The sequence below is a fragment of the Mesocricetus auratus genome, unplaced genomic scaffold (assembly GCF_017639785.1).
Source record: "Mesocricetus auratus isolate SY011 unplaced genomic scaffold, BCM_Maur_2.0 Super-Scaffold_100003, whole genome shotgun sequence".
Classification (NCBI taxonomy): Eukaryota; Metazoa; Chordata; class Mammalia; order Rodentia; family Cricetidae; genus Mesocricetus; species Mesocricetus auratus.
The window spans coordinates 85,405,287-85,419,185 of NW_024429188.1; the positions used below are offsets into that span (position 1 = coordinate 85,405,287).

At 39.7% G+C, this 13,899-nt stretch overlaps 1 protein-coding gene across 4 annotated transcripts in view; it reads left to right on the top strand.

The window, feature by feature from the left end:
* The window catches only part of Pls3 (plastin 3), a 98,410-nt gene that overhangs the window by 80,070 nt on the left and 4,441 nt on the right, over window positions 1–13,899 (top strand). For 3 of the 4 annotated variants that reach the window (XM_013126150.3, XM_013126149.3, XM_013126151.3), the window contains exons 5-16: window positions 344–476; window positions 2,616–2,697; window positions 3,438–3,603; window positions 4,754–4,896; window positions 5,862–5,888; window positions 6,297–6,392; window positions 8,010–8,205; window positions 9,678–9,756; window positions 11,083–11,197; window positions 11,425–11,558; window positions 13,139–13,262; window positions 13,446–13,570. In XM_013126150.3, coding sequence (XP_012981604.1) covers window positions 344–476; window positions 2,616–2,697; window positions 3,438–3,603; window positions 4,754–4,896; window positions 5,862–5,888; window positions 6,297–6,392; window positions 8,010–8,205; window positions 9,678–9,756; window positions 11,083–11,197; window positions 11,425–11,558; window positions 13,139–13,262; window positions 13,446–13,570 — 1,420 coding nt within the window. The remainder of the gene's footprint in view (window positions 1–343; window positions 477–2,615; window positions 2,698–3,437; window positions 3,604–4,753; window positions 4,897–5,861; window positions 5,889–6,296; window positions 6,393–8,009; window positions 8,206–9,677; window positions 9,757–11,082; window positions 11,198–11,424; window positions 11,559–13,138; window positions 13,263–13,445; window positions 13,571–13,899) is intronic. The other variant, XM_013126152.3, reaches the window with a different exon arrangement.

Genomic DNA, 13,899 nt, shown 5'->3' on the forward strand with positions numbered 1-13,899 from the left:
AATTGGCCTTGGGTCAAATATTTGCCAGAAAGTCCTGATAGACATTGGTAACTTGTAAGAAACATAGTGAAATCTGTGTAATTACAGTGGAGTTAGGAAGTAATATAAATAGTTTTTAATATTTTTTAACTTCTCTAAGGATTGGTTAACCTGTTCTTTTGTTCTTTCTAACTTTGTCATTAATTCCTAAGAGTCACTGTGTTGTCCAAAGAGCATGGCAACATATTTGTGATGACTTATCTTATAGCAGGACTATACAACAATTGTAGCTTTGGGGGCCAGTGATTAACAGAGAGTTAATGAACAGTATGAATTGATTTCTTGTCATTTAACATAATTTCAGAGGAAGAAAAATATGCATTTGTTAACTGGATAAACAAAGCTTTGGAAAATGATCCCGATTGCAGACATGTTATACCCATGAACCCAAATACTGATGACCTCTTCAAAGCAGTTGGTGATGGAATTGTGCTCTGGTAAGATGTTAGTTTGCCTTATATCTAGGTTTCCAAAGATAACCTTAACCCAGTGGATGTGTTTGTTTGTTGATATCTGGCTGGTTGATGTGAGGAATTAAAGAGAGAGGATAATTACCCAAATTGTGTCTTTTTCATTTAATATATGTCTAAAGTTGCCTGTAAAGGCAAAATCAGTCATGAAGTAGAGACCTCTTTATAAGACAGAACTCTCAGCTTCCAATTTCTCCTCATCACTTAGCAAACAGCGCATTACAACTTTGTCAAAGCATGTCAGTATCTATTTATTCTGAAGAACCATGACTTCCAAAGTGGAAAAAGAAGCTAGCCCTCAGTTCTCATTCTTCACTGACCTAATTCTGAAAATGCTTTTGTCACTGTGGCTGCCCCAGAGCCAGCAGTATTTTGGCAGAAATGATGTAAGATTATCAACACGGTCCATTACTGTTCCTGGTCTCAGAGACAGTAGTGTAAAATATGTTCCATAGCAAGTTCTGAGTTTCTGTTTTCTGTTTGTTCTTTTCCTTTTTCTTTTTCTTTTTTCAAGACAGGGCTTCTTTATGTATTCTTGGCTCTCCAGGAGCTAGCTCTGCAGATCAGGCTGGCCTCACAGAGATCTGCCTGTCTCTACCTCCTGAATGCTGGGATTAGAGGCATGCACCACCATGGCCTGGCCACATTCTGGATTTCTGTGCAAGCCTCACCAACAGTGTGGTCGGAGTCCAGATAATCAAAAACTTTACGTTTCTGTTTCCACTGTGATCTTCATAGTATCATACAATTTGAGCATCCATGATAAAACCCCCAAAATTAAAACTTTTGCTTTATTTTTGTTTTTATTATCAAATGCTAATTATATATAATAATGGGCTTCATTAACCTTTTCATGTACATATGTATATGTAATAAGTTTTTATCATATTCCTACACATTGTCCTTTCCTTTGCTGTCCCTCTCCCTTCTCTTGCTATCTCACCGACTTCTACTTTCTTGTCTTATTTTTTTCAGTGACCCAATGAGTTTCATCAGGCTTGCTTACAGGAGCAAGGGTTAGAGCATCGGAAAGTTTTCAGATTCTGATGATGACGCCACAGTGGAATACTCCACAGCTGGCCTGAGGCGACAGTGATAGTCAAAGCATAGGTGCTCCCAAAATACTGCATATAATTACCTTCTGGGCCAAGGGTATATCTCAGAGGCACAGTGTATGCCTAGCGTGTTTATGGGGCATGGTGATGTATACTTATAATCCCAGCACTCAGGAGGTGGGGGCAGACAGGTGTCTGTGAGTTTGAGGCCAGCCTGATGTATTACATAGTGAGTTCCAGAGCAGCAAGAGAGATATAGAGAGATCCTGTCTTAGAAAGAAAAGAGAAAGAAAGAAGAAAAATAACAACAACAAAACATTAGCACCACAAAAAAGCAAAACTTATATTTATGTTGTGTGTGTGTGTATGCATGCATATATACACATATATGTACACATAGAACATGAATAAAAATGTGCATTCAGATTTGGGTACCCCAGTGTGTCATGATATATGGCTAATCTGTATTTTGAGCATATATAGTTTCTTGTGGTCAATATGATGAAAGTCATCTATTGCATTTGTATTATTTTTTATTATATGTATGCCTCCCTGGGTTTATGTGTACCACAAGTGTGCAGGTACCTGTGGAGGCCAAAAGATGGCATAGGATCCCCTGAAACTGGAGTTACAGGCAGAGAGCTGTTCAGTGTGGGTCTGGGAAGAAACCCTGGGACCTCTACAAGAGTAGTGAGTGCTCTTAACCATCTCTTAAGCTCCAAATTTATTGTGTTTTTAGGATGGCATACAGGATATTTTATAATAAGCTTTAACATTAATGAAGATTTACTGACTGTTGTTTGAGACAGGATCTCCTGTGTCTCAAGCTAGCCTCCAGCTTCCTATGTAGTCCACAATGGCCTTGAAGTCCTGATGCTTTTGTCTCCATGTTCCAGTGCTGGGAATGCAAGCTTTGCCATGTCCCAGTTACGTGGTTCTGGGGGATCAAACCCATGCCTCATACATGCTACTTAAGCACTCTACAAAGTGAGCTATATCTCCAAACTCTATAGACTCTAAAAGTAGATCACCTTGTGTTTGTTTGTTTCAGCAAAATGATCAACCTTTCAGTTCCAGACACAATTGATGAGAGAGCAATCAATAAGAAGAAACTTACACCCTTCATCATTCAGGTGAGCCATGCTTCCTATGCCTTCTTCCATGACACTGTAGTTTGAAATAGAGGCCATAGCCTCTGTATTCTGTATGTTGTACTTTAATCCTCAGAGCAGCTCCGAGTGAGGAATGATCGTGGATATTTTATACAATGAGTTGGGACTCAGAAAGAATTGGGGAGCTTGCTGAAGTTCACAGAGGTGCAGATTCTCATTGAACTTGAAGCCCTCTGTTCTTTTTATTACGTATTGTGTTAAGATATTGCCGAAGTAAATAAAATGACTTAAGCTTTTACTTGGCTGGTGTGCTTAAGGGATGGAGTGTTTGTGTTTTTCAGTAAGATTAGTACAGCAATATCCCCTCGGGCAGGAGTGCCCCTTGAGGTGTGCAGATTGGTAATTTTTAGAAACTGGATGTATGTCATATGCTGACGGACTTTCCTTTAGGCAATTTCTGAAAAGTGACACTTCACATGGGTATATTTACTTGGTTACATAACGCTTTACTTTAACATCAGCAGAATTCAAAGCAATCAAGTAAAAATAAAAAGTCCACTTCCTGTAGAATTCTACAAAAGTAATAGGAATGAGCCTGAGATTTGTCACTTTCCTTTTTAATGCTGAATTCTGTTTTCTGTGACTATGGCTGGATGAAATGAATGCCTCATATTGATTTCTTAGTGTTACTTTCAGTGAAGGCAGAAGTGGACTGGGTGGGGAAGGAAGGTCAAGACGTGTATTATTTGGCTGTGTTGCAGGAAAACTTGAACTTGGCACTGAACTCTGCTTCTGCCATTGGGTGTCATGTTGTGAACATTGGTGCCGAAGATTTGCGGGCTGGGAAACCTCATCTGGTTTTGGGACTGCTCTGGCAGATTATTAAGATTGGCTTGTTTGCCGATATTGAATTAAGTAGGAATGAAGGTAATGGAACATAGTTGTTATTTTGAGAGATGCTTTTTGGTGATCCTGTTCTTTCTCTTGCATTTTACTGAAGTGAGCCAATAATAACTAGAATGAACATGGAGCTATTCAGGAAAACAATCCATTCACCTCTGTTCTTTAGCTATTGTGAACATTTGCATGACAGTTCATATTTGATTTTACTGTAAAGACTCTAAAACACAGAGATCGACACTGGGTTTCTGTCCGCCTTAGGTGTTTCCCCCCCCCTCTCCCTCTCTCTTTCTGTCTCTCTCTCTCTCTCTCTCTCTCTCTCTCTCTCTCTCTCTCTCTCTCTCTGTGTGTGTGTGTGTGTGTGTGTATTCACATGGGTAAGTATATGGGATTTACAAGTGTATATACATATGTAAATGGAGGCTGGAAATCAACTTAGTATGCCTTCCTAATGCAGGCACTCTCTAACTTAGTTTTGAGACAGTGTCTTTCACTGAACCTCCAGCTTATCAATTGGCTAAACTGGTTGGCCAGCAAGCCCCAAGAATACTTCTGTCTCTACCTCCCCCAAATTGGGATTACAGATGCATACCACTATACCCAGTTTTTATTCCAATGCTGGGGATCCAAGCTCTGGTCCTCATACTTGCACAGCAAGCAATTTAACAACAAGTTCCTCTCTCCAGTCCCAGGCTTACTTTTGAGATAAGGTCTATGACTGAATCTGAATCTGGAGCTCACCAATTTGGCTAGACTGCTGGTCAGCAAACCCCAGAGGAAGCCCTGCTTCCATTTCTGCAGCCCTAAGAGCACAGACCTGTTGCTTTTTCATGTGGGTGCTGGGGATTGAACTTGGGTCCTAGTACTTTCACAGAAGGCTCTTTGCTGACTGAGTATCTAGAAGTTAGGACTTAGGTTGTAGTAGACCTTACATCTCTATTACCATGGAACAAAATGTCAAAAGACTGAGAGAAATTAGGTATGTTGCTAAGTGCTTGTAATGCCAAGGTTTGGGGCAGGGAGATCATGAGACTGAAGCTGGCATGGGTTACTCTCAAAGTAAAATGAGAGAGAGAGAGAGACAGACAGACAGACAGACAGACAAAGAGAGAGAGAGAGGCATAGCCACTATCACATCCCATATCCCCATATTGACTGAGGAATTTATGTCTCCAAGCACTGGCGGCTTTGCTTCGAGATGGTGAGACTTTGGAGGAGCTTATGAAACTGTCCCCAGAGGAGCTTCTGCTAAGATGGGCCAACTTTCATCTGGAAAACTCAGGCTGGCAAAAGATCAACAACTTCAGTGCTGACATCAAGGTAACTGTGCAAAGCACCAGAGCATTTGGGGAGTTACAATGACTTCAGAGATTTTTATTCCAGTTTAACAGAGAAAAGAATTATAGGATATCACCAAGCCTTGCTGCCTCTTGTGTTTTGAGACAGAGTCTTGCTTATGTAACCCAGGCTGTCCTGAACATCACTACTGTAGACAAGGCTGACCTCAAACTTGCTGTGATTCTGTTTCTGCCTCTTGAGTGCTGGCTTACAGACACATGGAACCATAGCTAGATGATTCTTTTTTCTTATTTTTGTTGTTTGTTTTTGTATTTGTTATTTGAAGCAGTTTGTTGACTGAAGCAGCCTGTATCCCAGGCTAGCCTCAAATCTGCTAAGTAGTTGAGGATGCTATGAATTGCCTTACTCAATTTTGTGAGGTGTTTGTCAGGATTTAACCGAGAGTCCCATGAATGCCAGGCAAGCACTTTAGTTACTAAGTCCAATTTGTTTTTTTTTTTCAGATATGATTTCACTTTGTAGTCCAGGTTGGCCTACAGCTCACTGTATCAGCCATGCTAGCCTAAAATTAGTAATGTTCTGCATCTGCCTAAAGAATATGTACAGGCAATGTGCCTTGTCAGTGTAAATATTTTTTTAATGAAGCCCACTTTGAATATTTTTGTAAAGCAAAGAATTCTTGCATTTGTCGATCATGTAAGGCCTTAACCTCAATCCCCAGCACAGTGGGAAAGGGGGAAAATGAACATGTTTTGTTACATGTATTCCATCTTAAAGGTAAACATTATTTTACCAACTATATATGTTTCTCATTTAGGACTTTCTGTCAATCCCACTTTTAGTTAACTATACAATTAACATAGCAGATATTGACTCCATAAGTTGCTGTTTATCATGCTTTGTAATGCTATAATGTGTTTATTTTCTCTTTCCCTATGCTTCCTGGATTTCTGCTCTTCTGTTTCATGCTTGTTTTATCTGTCCAGCTTTTTGACTTCAGTAATTCAGTGAAGGTACAGAAACACTTATTAGCTTTATTATGTTGATGGCACCAATGCATTGTGAAGTCTTTTTTTTTTTTGGTTTTACGAGACAGGGTTTCTCTGTATTGTTTCGGAGGCTATCCGTCCAGCCCGGCCTCGAACTCACAGAGATCTGCCTGCCTCTGCCTCCCGAGTGCTGGGATTAAAGGCATGTGCCACCACCGCCCGGCGCATTGTGAAGTCTTAACAAACTCAAGTTCAAGATAGGTGGGCTTTTCTTGGTAAAGAACTCTCAAATAAGAAGACAGAGAAGGGTGCCATACATTTTTGCAAAAATCTGATCCATTGAAATGTTCTTGTCAACACAGGATAGTAAGATACAGTTCCTCTCTGTAATTTCAGGTATTTTCAATTCTGATATTTTCAATTCTTTTGTAGGATTCCAAAGCCTATTTCCATCTGCTCAATCAGATTGCACCAAAAGGGCAGAAGGAAGGTGAACCACGGATAGACATTAACATGTCAGGCTTCAATGTAAGTATAGGTGTTCTTTCAAATTCCACAGGTTTATACTAGTGTTGTCTGTTGCTTGTGTTCTTTGGTTCTGTTGAGACAAGGTCTTGCGATGTAGCCCTAGCTGGCCTAGAACTTGCTACATACAGCAGACTGGTATCAGCCTCCTGGAGGTCTGCCTACCTCTGCATTCTGGAGGCTAGAATTAAAGGCATGTGCTGCCACACCCAAATAATTTTGTGTAAACTCTGTCAAAATTTCTATGTAACTTTATGTAGTGGTGCTGACATTTTAAATATTTCTTTTATAAAGGATATGGTTACATGTGACTCACAGGAGAGAAAGTATCCGGATTTATTTAGATAATTTGTGAATTTCATAATTAATGGTGGTACTGGATTTTATGAATGACATAAAATATTCAAATTGAGTATGGGGAAATATGTACTCTGGCTTATTCATCATGGGTAGGGGTAAAGAGCTAGTCTAGGCTATCTATGATAGCCTGCCCTCTCTTGAAATACAATCAAGATGAACCATCATACCAGCACATTTGATTTTAAATACTACATTATTTTGTGTCCCCCACAATATTCAACCAGGATTTCCCCCACTGGCTCTAGAATTTAGTCTAAATTGATATGCTTAGATTTAAGTTCCTACAAAATATTATCCATTTTTTCAATCTGACCGCACAGACCTCTCTTTCTACCTTCATGCAGTTGTCTTATTCATCTCCAAACACCCCCTCCTTTTTAAAAATTTTTTGGAGACACAATTTCTCTGTGTAACCTTGTCTGTGGTGGTGGAACTTATTCTGTAGACCAGGCTGACCTCGAAATCAAGGAGATCCACCTACTTTTGCCTCTCAAATGTTGGGATTAAAGGTGTGTGCCACCATCACCACCCAGCCCAAACATCCCTTTTAATGCCAAGGCTGTGCTTGTTTGCTTTTTCAGACATGTTTCTTTAAGTAAAAAATAAGTTGGCTCAGCTGTTAAGAATGCTTGCTGCTCTTGCAGAGACCATAGTGATGTTCCCACCAATCACTTCAAATAGCTCACAACAACTGGTAACTTCAGGGCCAGGGGACTCAAGTGCTCTCTTCTGCATGCTCAGGCATATAGGGGTTGAAAGAGAGTGTTTTTTAAAGTTTTATTTTGTTTATTATGTATGCAGTGTTCTGCCTGCATGTATGCCTGCAATGCTTACCATAAGAGGGCACCAAAACTCATTATAGATGGTTGTGAGTGGTTGAAGAGATTCAAAAAGAAAAAAGAGAAAACTTTCTTGAAAATAAAAGGGTTTTATGAAACTGTCCACATTTAAAGTTAAATATTCAAGGGAGTATGGGTGAAAAGATAAATAACTGCTTTTTTCCCCTGCTGCATTTTGGCATGAGAGATAATCCCAGTGCAGTGCTTTACTCATTCTTTAGACTTGTGTTCTGGCACCATCTCGAGGAATATAACGGTACTACATATCCTGTGCCTCTGGCATTTGTGTTCAGAATGATTTTATAAGTACCATGTGTTAGCTGAAAGCACAATCCGTTACCCAGCCTATGATTATAGGGGTAATTTATATTCATATATTTTTAACATGGTCTTTAAAAGATGTCTTCTTTTACTTCAACAGGAAACAGATGATTTGAAGAGAGCCGAAAGTATGCTTCAACAAGCAGATAAATTAGGTTGCAGACAGTTCGTTACCCCCGCTGATGTCGTCAGTGGAAACCCCAAACTGAACTTAGCCTTCGTAGCTAATCTGTTTAATAAATACCCAGCACTCACTAAACCTGAAAACCAGGACATTGACTGGACTCTGCTAGAAGGTAACTTAAAAGTTTCTGTGATTCTAGTGAGCAGTCTGTGACATAAAAACACAGAGGCCACAATGATATGATTCCAACCCAGTGAGCTGCTTTATCCATTTGGCTTTTGCAAGAATTTGCTAAAAGTAGGTGCAGTGCTGAGTGAGAACTGGAAACTTCTGGCTGGTGATGGAAACAAAATTTGCAAATAAAATAGTTGAGTTGGGGAATGTGGCTCAGTGCCAGAACTCTTGGTCTTGCACAACTAGGATTAAAAAAGAAAATAAAAATCCAGGTCCTATCATGAGACCAGTTAGTAACCAAATGTTTTGATTCAATGTTTAGTTATATATTTGGTAAGACAGGTTTTGTTTATTTGAATTTTATTAACCTATTTATTTATTTTGAAAAAAGGTCTTATATTTTGTTTGTTTGAGTTTTATTAACCTATTTATTTATTTTGAGAAAAGGGTCTTATATTTTATTTGTTTGAGTTTTTTTAACCTCATCATCTACTTTGAGTCAAGCTTTTCATGTGTCTCAGGCTGGCCTCAAACTCACTATGTAGTAAAAAATGACCCTCACTCTGAGTTTCTTGTAGTTATGCTGTTGATGGTAAAGTCAAGTGTCTTCAATGCTAAAGGCTCAGATATCTTTCTTAAACTGATTTCATGTCCTATGCAAGTGTTTTCTACAACCTGCATAAGCAGTACTTTATAAAATTTATTTATGCTTCAATCGTATACAGTGTTTTTTAAAGTAATATATAGTATACTTTTATCTAGGTACCTCCAAACTTGAACTCGACTGTGTGAAGCATTGGAAACGATGCATTTCTCTTTTGAGTACTTCACAGTTCTCACTGGTTCTCTTTTTCTACTGTTACTGATAGATATGCAACACTGGCTTTACCCTACATAGAGTTGGCATTTCAAATAAATGGCTTGTATAGAAAATAAAAAGAATCACCACAAGTTTCTGATCCTCCAGCCTCCAAGTGCTGGGATTACAGGTATCACCCACAGTTTTAAGGATGCTAAGGATTAAACCCAGAACTTTATGTGCTCTAGGCAAGCTCTCTACAAACTGAGCTGCCTTGCCTAGAGCCTTGGAGGTGGTTGTGAGACAGTGTCTCACCCTGCACCTTAAACAAGCTCTATAATAGCTCAAGACTAACCTCGAACTCCTGCAATCCTCTTTCTTCAGTCTTTTGAGGGCTGAAATTATAGACATGAGCCACCAGGTCTAACTAGATCATCTTTTTAAGCCTCTAACAAAAAAGATACAAATACAGGTTGAATTTAACGTATGTTTTAGGAATTGCATTTCAGTTATCCATAGTGGCTATTATAACCATACTATTATCATGTGGTAATAGTTAGATCACAATAAAGCACATAAAAATAAATAAATACATGCACTGGTCCTATCTGTGTATATATATATATATATGACACTTAATTAATGACTACATTTTGTGGATGTTTTAATAGGAGAAACTCGGGAAGAAAGAACCTTTCGTAACTGGATGAATTCTCTTGGTGTTAACCCTCATGTAAACCATCTCTATGCGTAAGCTATCCTACTGCTATTATGAAGTTGTGAATGGTATGAATGGATTTAGCATAATGACAGCTCTAAAATTTTTCTACATGTTCATTTGTAGCAAGTATTCATAATACAAAGCATTAGTGATTTCCATCACTGTTTTCCTAATACGCAAATGCTCAAATTTTCTTTGCCTAATCATTGGCTGTAAGTGACAGGATATGTAAATGTCTTGAAGGTACCTTAGGGAACAGGTATTTTAAGTTTCTTTCTTTCTTTTTTTTTTTCTTTTTGGCTTTTCGAGACAGGGTTTCTCTGTATTATTTTGGAGGCTGTCCTGGAACTCGCTCTGTAGACCAGGCTGGCCTCGAACTCATAGAGATCCTCCTGCCTCTGCCTCCTGAGTGCTGGGAATAAAGGCATGCGCCACCAACACCTGGCTAATTTTAAGTGTCTTAAACAGACTGGTAATACTCGTAGCAGACTGCTCATGATTCCTAATAGCCTTTGGCTTCCTGGCTGGACTATTATTTGCTGACATGTAATGGTTTGAGGCCTAACTATATTCCCTATCTTTAATATTTCCCTACCATTTGACATTCACAAACCTACTAAGTCTAGTATTCGTTTTATTCATTGCATTTACATATATGCCAAAATAAAATCATTGTTATCTAGATTGTTGCTTATTATATTTCTTTCTGACTTTCATGTAGGGCCCTGAGTTTTCATTCAGTGTCCCCAACCTTTCTCCCAGCTTTTGCTTATCATAAACATACATTCTTTCATCAGCAGCAGCATTATTATTTTTTTTTGTTGTTATTTTTCAAAACAGGGTTTCTCGCCAGTTGTGGTGGTGCACACTGGTAGGATTTGCTGAAGGAGGCAGAGGCAAGAGAATCACGAGTTCAAAACTGGGTTTGTCTGGTAGACCAGACTGATCCCAATGTAGACCAGGCTGGCCTGGAACTCAAGAGATCCATCTGCCTCTGCTTCCCAAGTGCTGGGATTAAAGGAGTACGCCAACACTGCCCAGCCCTTATTTTTTTTTTCAGACAGGACAGGATGTCACTGCGTAGACCTGGCTGGCCTTTGACTGTCTATATAGACAAGTCTGGCCTCTCAGTTGCAGAAATCGCCCTGTCTTCCCCTCCCAAGCCTAAGATTAAAGGTGGGCCCCACTTTGCCTAGCTGTGCTCACAGACTTTTAAGTGAACTGAATAGTCTTAGCTAGATTATCAGCACAGGCTGATTTAGGAAAGTGAGTCATGGGTATTGTGACTTTAGAGATCTTGTTTGATATGTGTTACTGCTTATAATCACTGATGAAGTTATGTTTTGAATTGTTAGTGACCTGCAAGATGCCCTGGTCATCTTACAGCTATATGAACGAATTAAAGTTCCGGTGGACTGGAGTAAAGTTAACAAGCCTCCATACCCAAAGCTGGGAGCCAACATGAAAAAGGTAGCAAATCTGGAATCTGCTTCATTTCTTTCTTTTGTTTTAAAACTTGTGGATCCTAAGCTGCTTCTTGAGGATAGAAACTACATCTTGGTTTTGAGCAGATACCTACCATTACACAACACACACAGACACAGACACACACACAAACACACACGGGGAGGGGGGAGCTCATGTAGATTGAACAAATGACAATCTTTAACCGTTCATTTACTTTTGTACATTTGCAGTTAGAAAACTGCAACTATGCAGTTGAATTAGGGAAGCATCCAGCTAAATTCTCCCTGGTTGGCATTGGAGGACAAGACCTGAACGATGGGAATCCAACCTTGACCTTGGCTTTAGTCTGGCAGCTGATGAGAAGGTATTGTGTACAGTGTTGATCATTGAAGCTCCACAGTAATATGGGTCTATGAATTCACCCTTAGTATATTTTCATGGACTTATATTAATCATTTAGTTCATTAAATACACTTCTGAGCTCATTGTACTTAGACTCTGAAATGAGTTTTCTATGAGTGTATGTTGGATCATCACTGGGAGATACCTCCTTGTGAGTTAGGTATTTGTTGCCAATCTTTCATGGAAGTCTGATGTATAGCGTTAAGTCTGATGCAGTGTCACTGAATAACATTGACAGATATGCTGCAACTCTAGTTCAGTAGTCCAGGATGCTCTGGCTCAGTAGCTCAGCATGCAAGGAGGCTATCTCCAGACACCCAAAACAAACAAGAAAAAGTTAGAATGGTGGCTCTTACTTGAAATATCAGCACAGAGGAGTCTGAGGGGGGGTCTGGTTAGTTTGAGACCAACTTGGGCTACATACTGAGTTCCAGGACATCCTGAACTATAGAGTAGGACCTTTTCCTAAAGGAACAAACCAAAAACATCAAATGCATTAGAAGCATTTGAAAATGAAGATCTGGGTCAGCAGGATGGTAGAGTGGTTAAAAGTACTTGTGCCAAGCTTGACGACCTGAGTTCTGTCCTTGGAACCCATGTGGTGAAGGAACAAAACCATCTCCTCCAAGTTATTCTCCCACTTCCATAGGTGTACCATGGCATATTTATATATTTTATACATGTATACAATGGACTGTAATAATATCCAACCCCATTTGTAACCCCTCCAACTCCTGCTGGATCTCCCCTACTTCCCCTTCCCACTTTAATGTTTTTTTATAACCCACTGAGTCCAGTTAATGCTGCCCACATATACCGAGTGTGGGACAATCCATTTGTAGCATGGGAACCTATTTGTAGCCACAATCCATGGTGAAAAAACTGGCTTTCATAAAATGCCAATGATCCTCTGTGGGTATTGTGCAGGCAACCACAGCCACTGTGAATTCATGGGTGCTACAGCCCTGTCATGTCCAAATGATGCTGTTTACCAGTGTTCCTTTCTGAGCTCTGGCCCTTATATGCTTCTCACTCCTTCAGAAAATGAACATCTCTTACCAATAACACCAAAAGCATTCTTCATGCCTAGGTACCAACCAAAGCATAGGGTATGAAGTGCATGTGTGTGTGAGTATAGAAAGGTTCATGCCATTGTCTCAGGTGAAAGTCAGAATAAATTTTAGGAATCAGTTTTTGGCATCCGCTGGAGAATCTGGGAATCAAATTCAGGTGGTCTGACAGATACATCAAGCTGCTTTACCCACTGAGCTGTCCTGTCAGCCCCCATGAAATCTTTGCAATAAAAATGCACATGAGACATCTTTCTTTGTTTCAGTTTTGTTTTTAGTTTTTCAAGATAGGGTCTCTCTGTGTAGCTTTGGAGGCTGTACTGGAACTAGCTCTTATACACCAGACTGGCCTCGAACTCACAGAGTGCTGGGATTAAAGGCGTGTGCCACCACTGCCTGAGAAGACATCTTTCTGGTGCAAACATTTTTCTTCATAGAGTAGATTGTGACTTTCTTCTGCTGATTCTCTTAGATATACTCTTAATGTTCTGGAAGATCTTGGAGAAGGTCAGAAAGCAAATGATGACATCATTGTAAACTGGGTGAACAGAACATTGAGTGAAGCTGGAAAGTCAACTTCCATTCAGAGTTTTAAGGTCAGTACTGATTATTATATATTGTGTTTGCTAGATGCTTATGGACAACCTTGAGTTTCTTTTTAAGAATTATTGTTGAGCTAATAGCAAGATTTCCCTTACCTTGGTCAGGCTTATAAAAAGAAGCACATGTTAATTTGTCAATACTGAAATTCTTAGTTTTGTTTCCTTCTTTTTTAATAGGACAAGACCATCAGCTCCAGTCTGGCAGTTGTGGATTTAATTGATGCCATCCAGCCAGGCTGCATTAACTATGACCTTGTGAAGAGTGGGAATCTTACAGAAGATGACAAGCACAATAATGCCAAGTAAGGGCAAGCATCCAGTATTATACAAAGAGCACTGGTGTTATGGCCAGGCAGATGCACTCTAATTCAGGTTCCCCCCCCCATAGTGATGGCATCTGGACAGGCTCTCTCTTTACTTTGAACGGTTGAGATACAGTTCACAGACATCCAATTCACTCATTTAAGTATACGATGTAATGGTTTTGACAGTGTTCACAGTGTCATATGACCATCACCACAATCAATGTCAGAACACTTAGTGACAACAATAGAGCCCGCCTGAGCATCCATAGTCACTGCCACTGCCCTTTACTTCCAAGCACCCAGCAAACAACATAGCATCTAAGCTC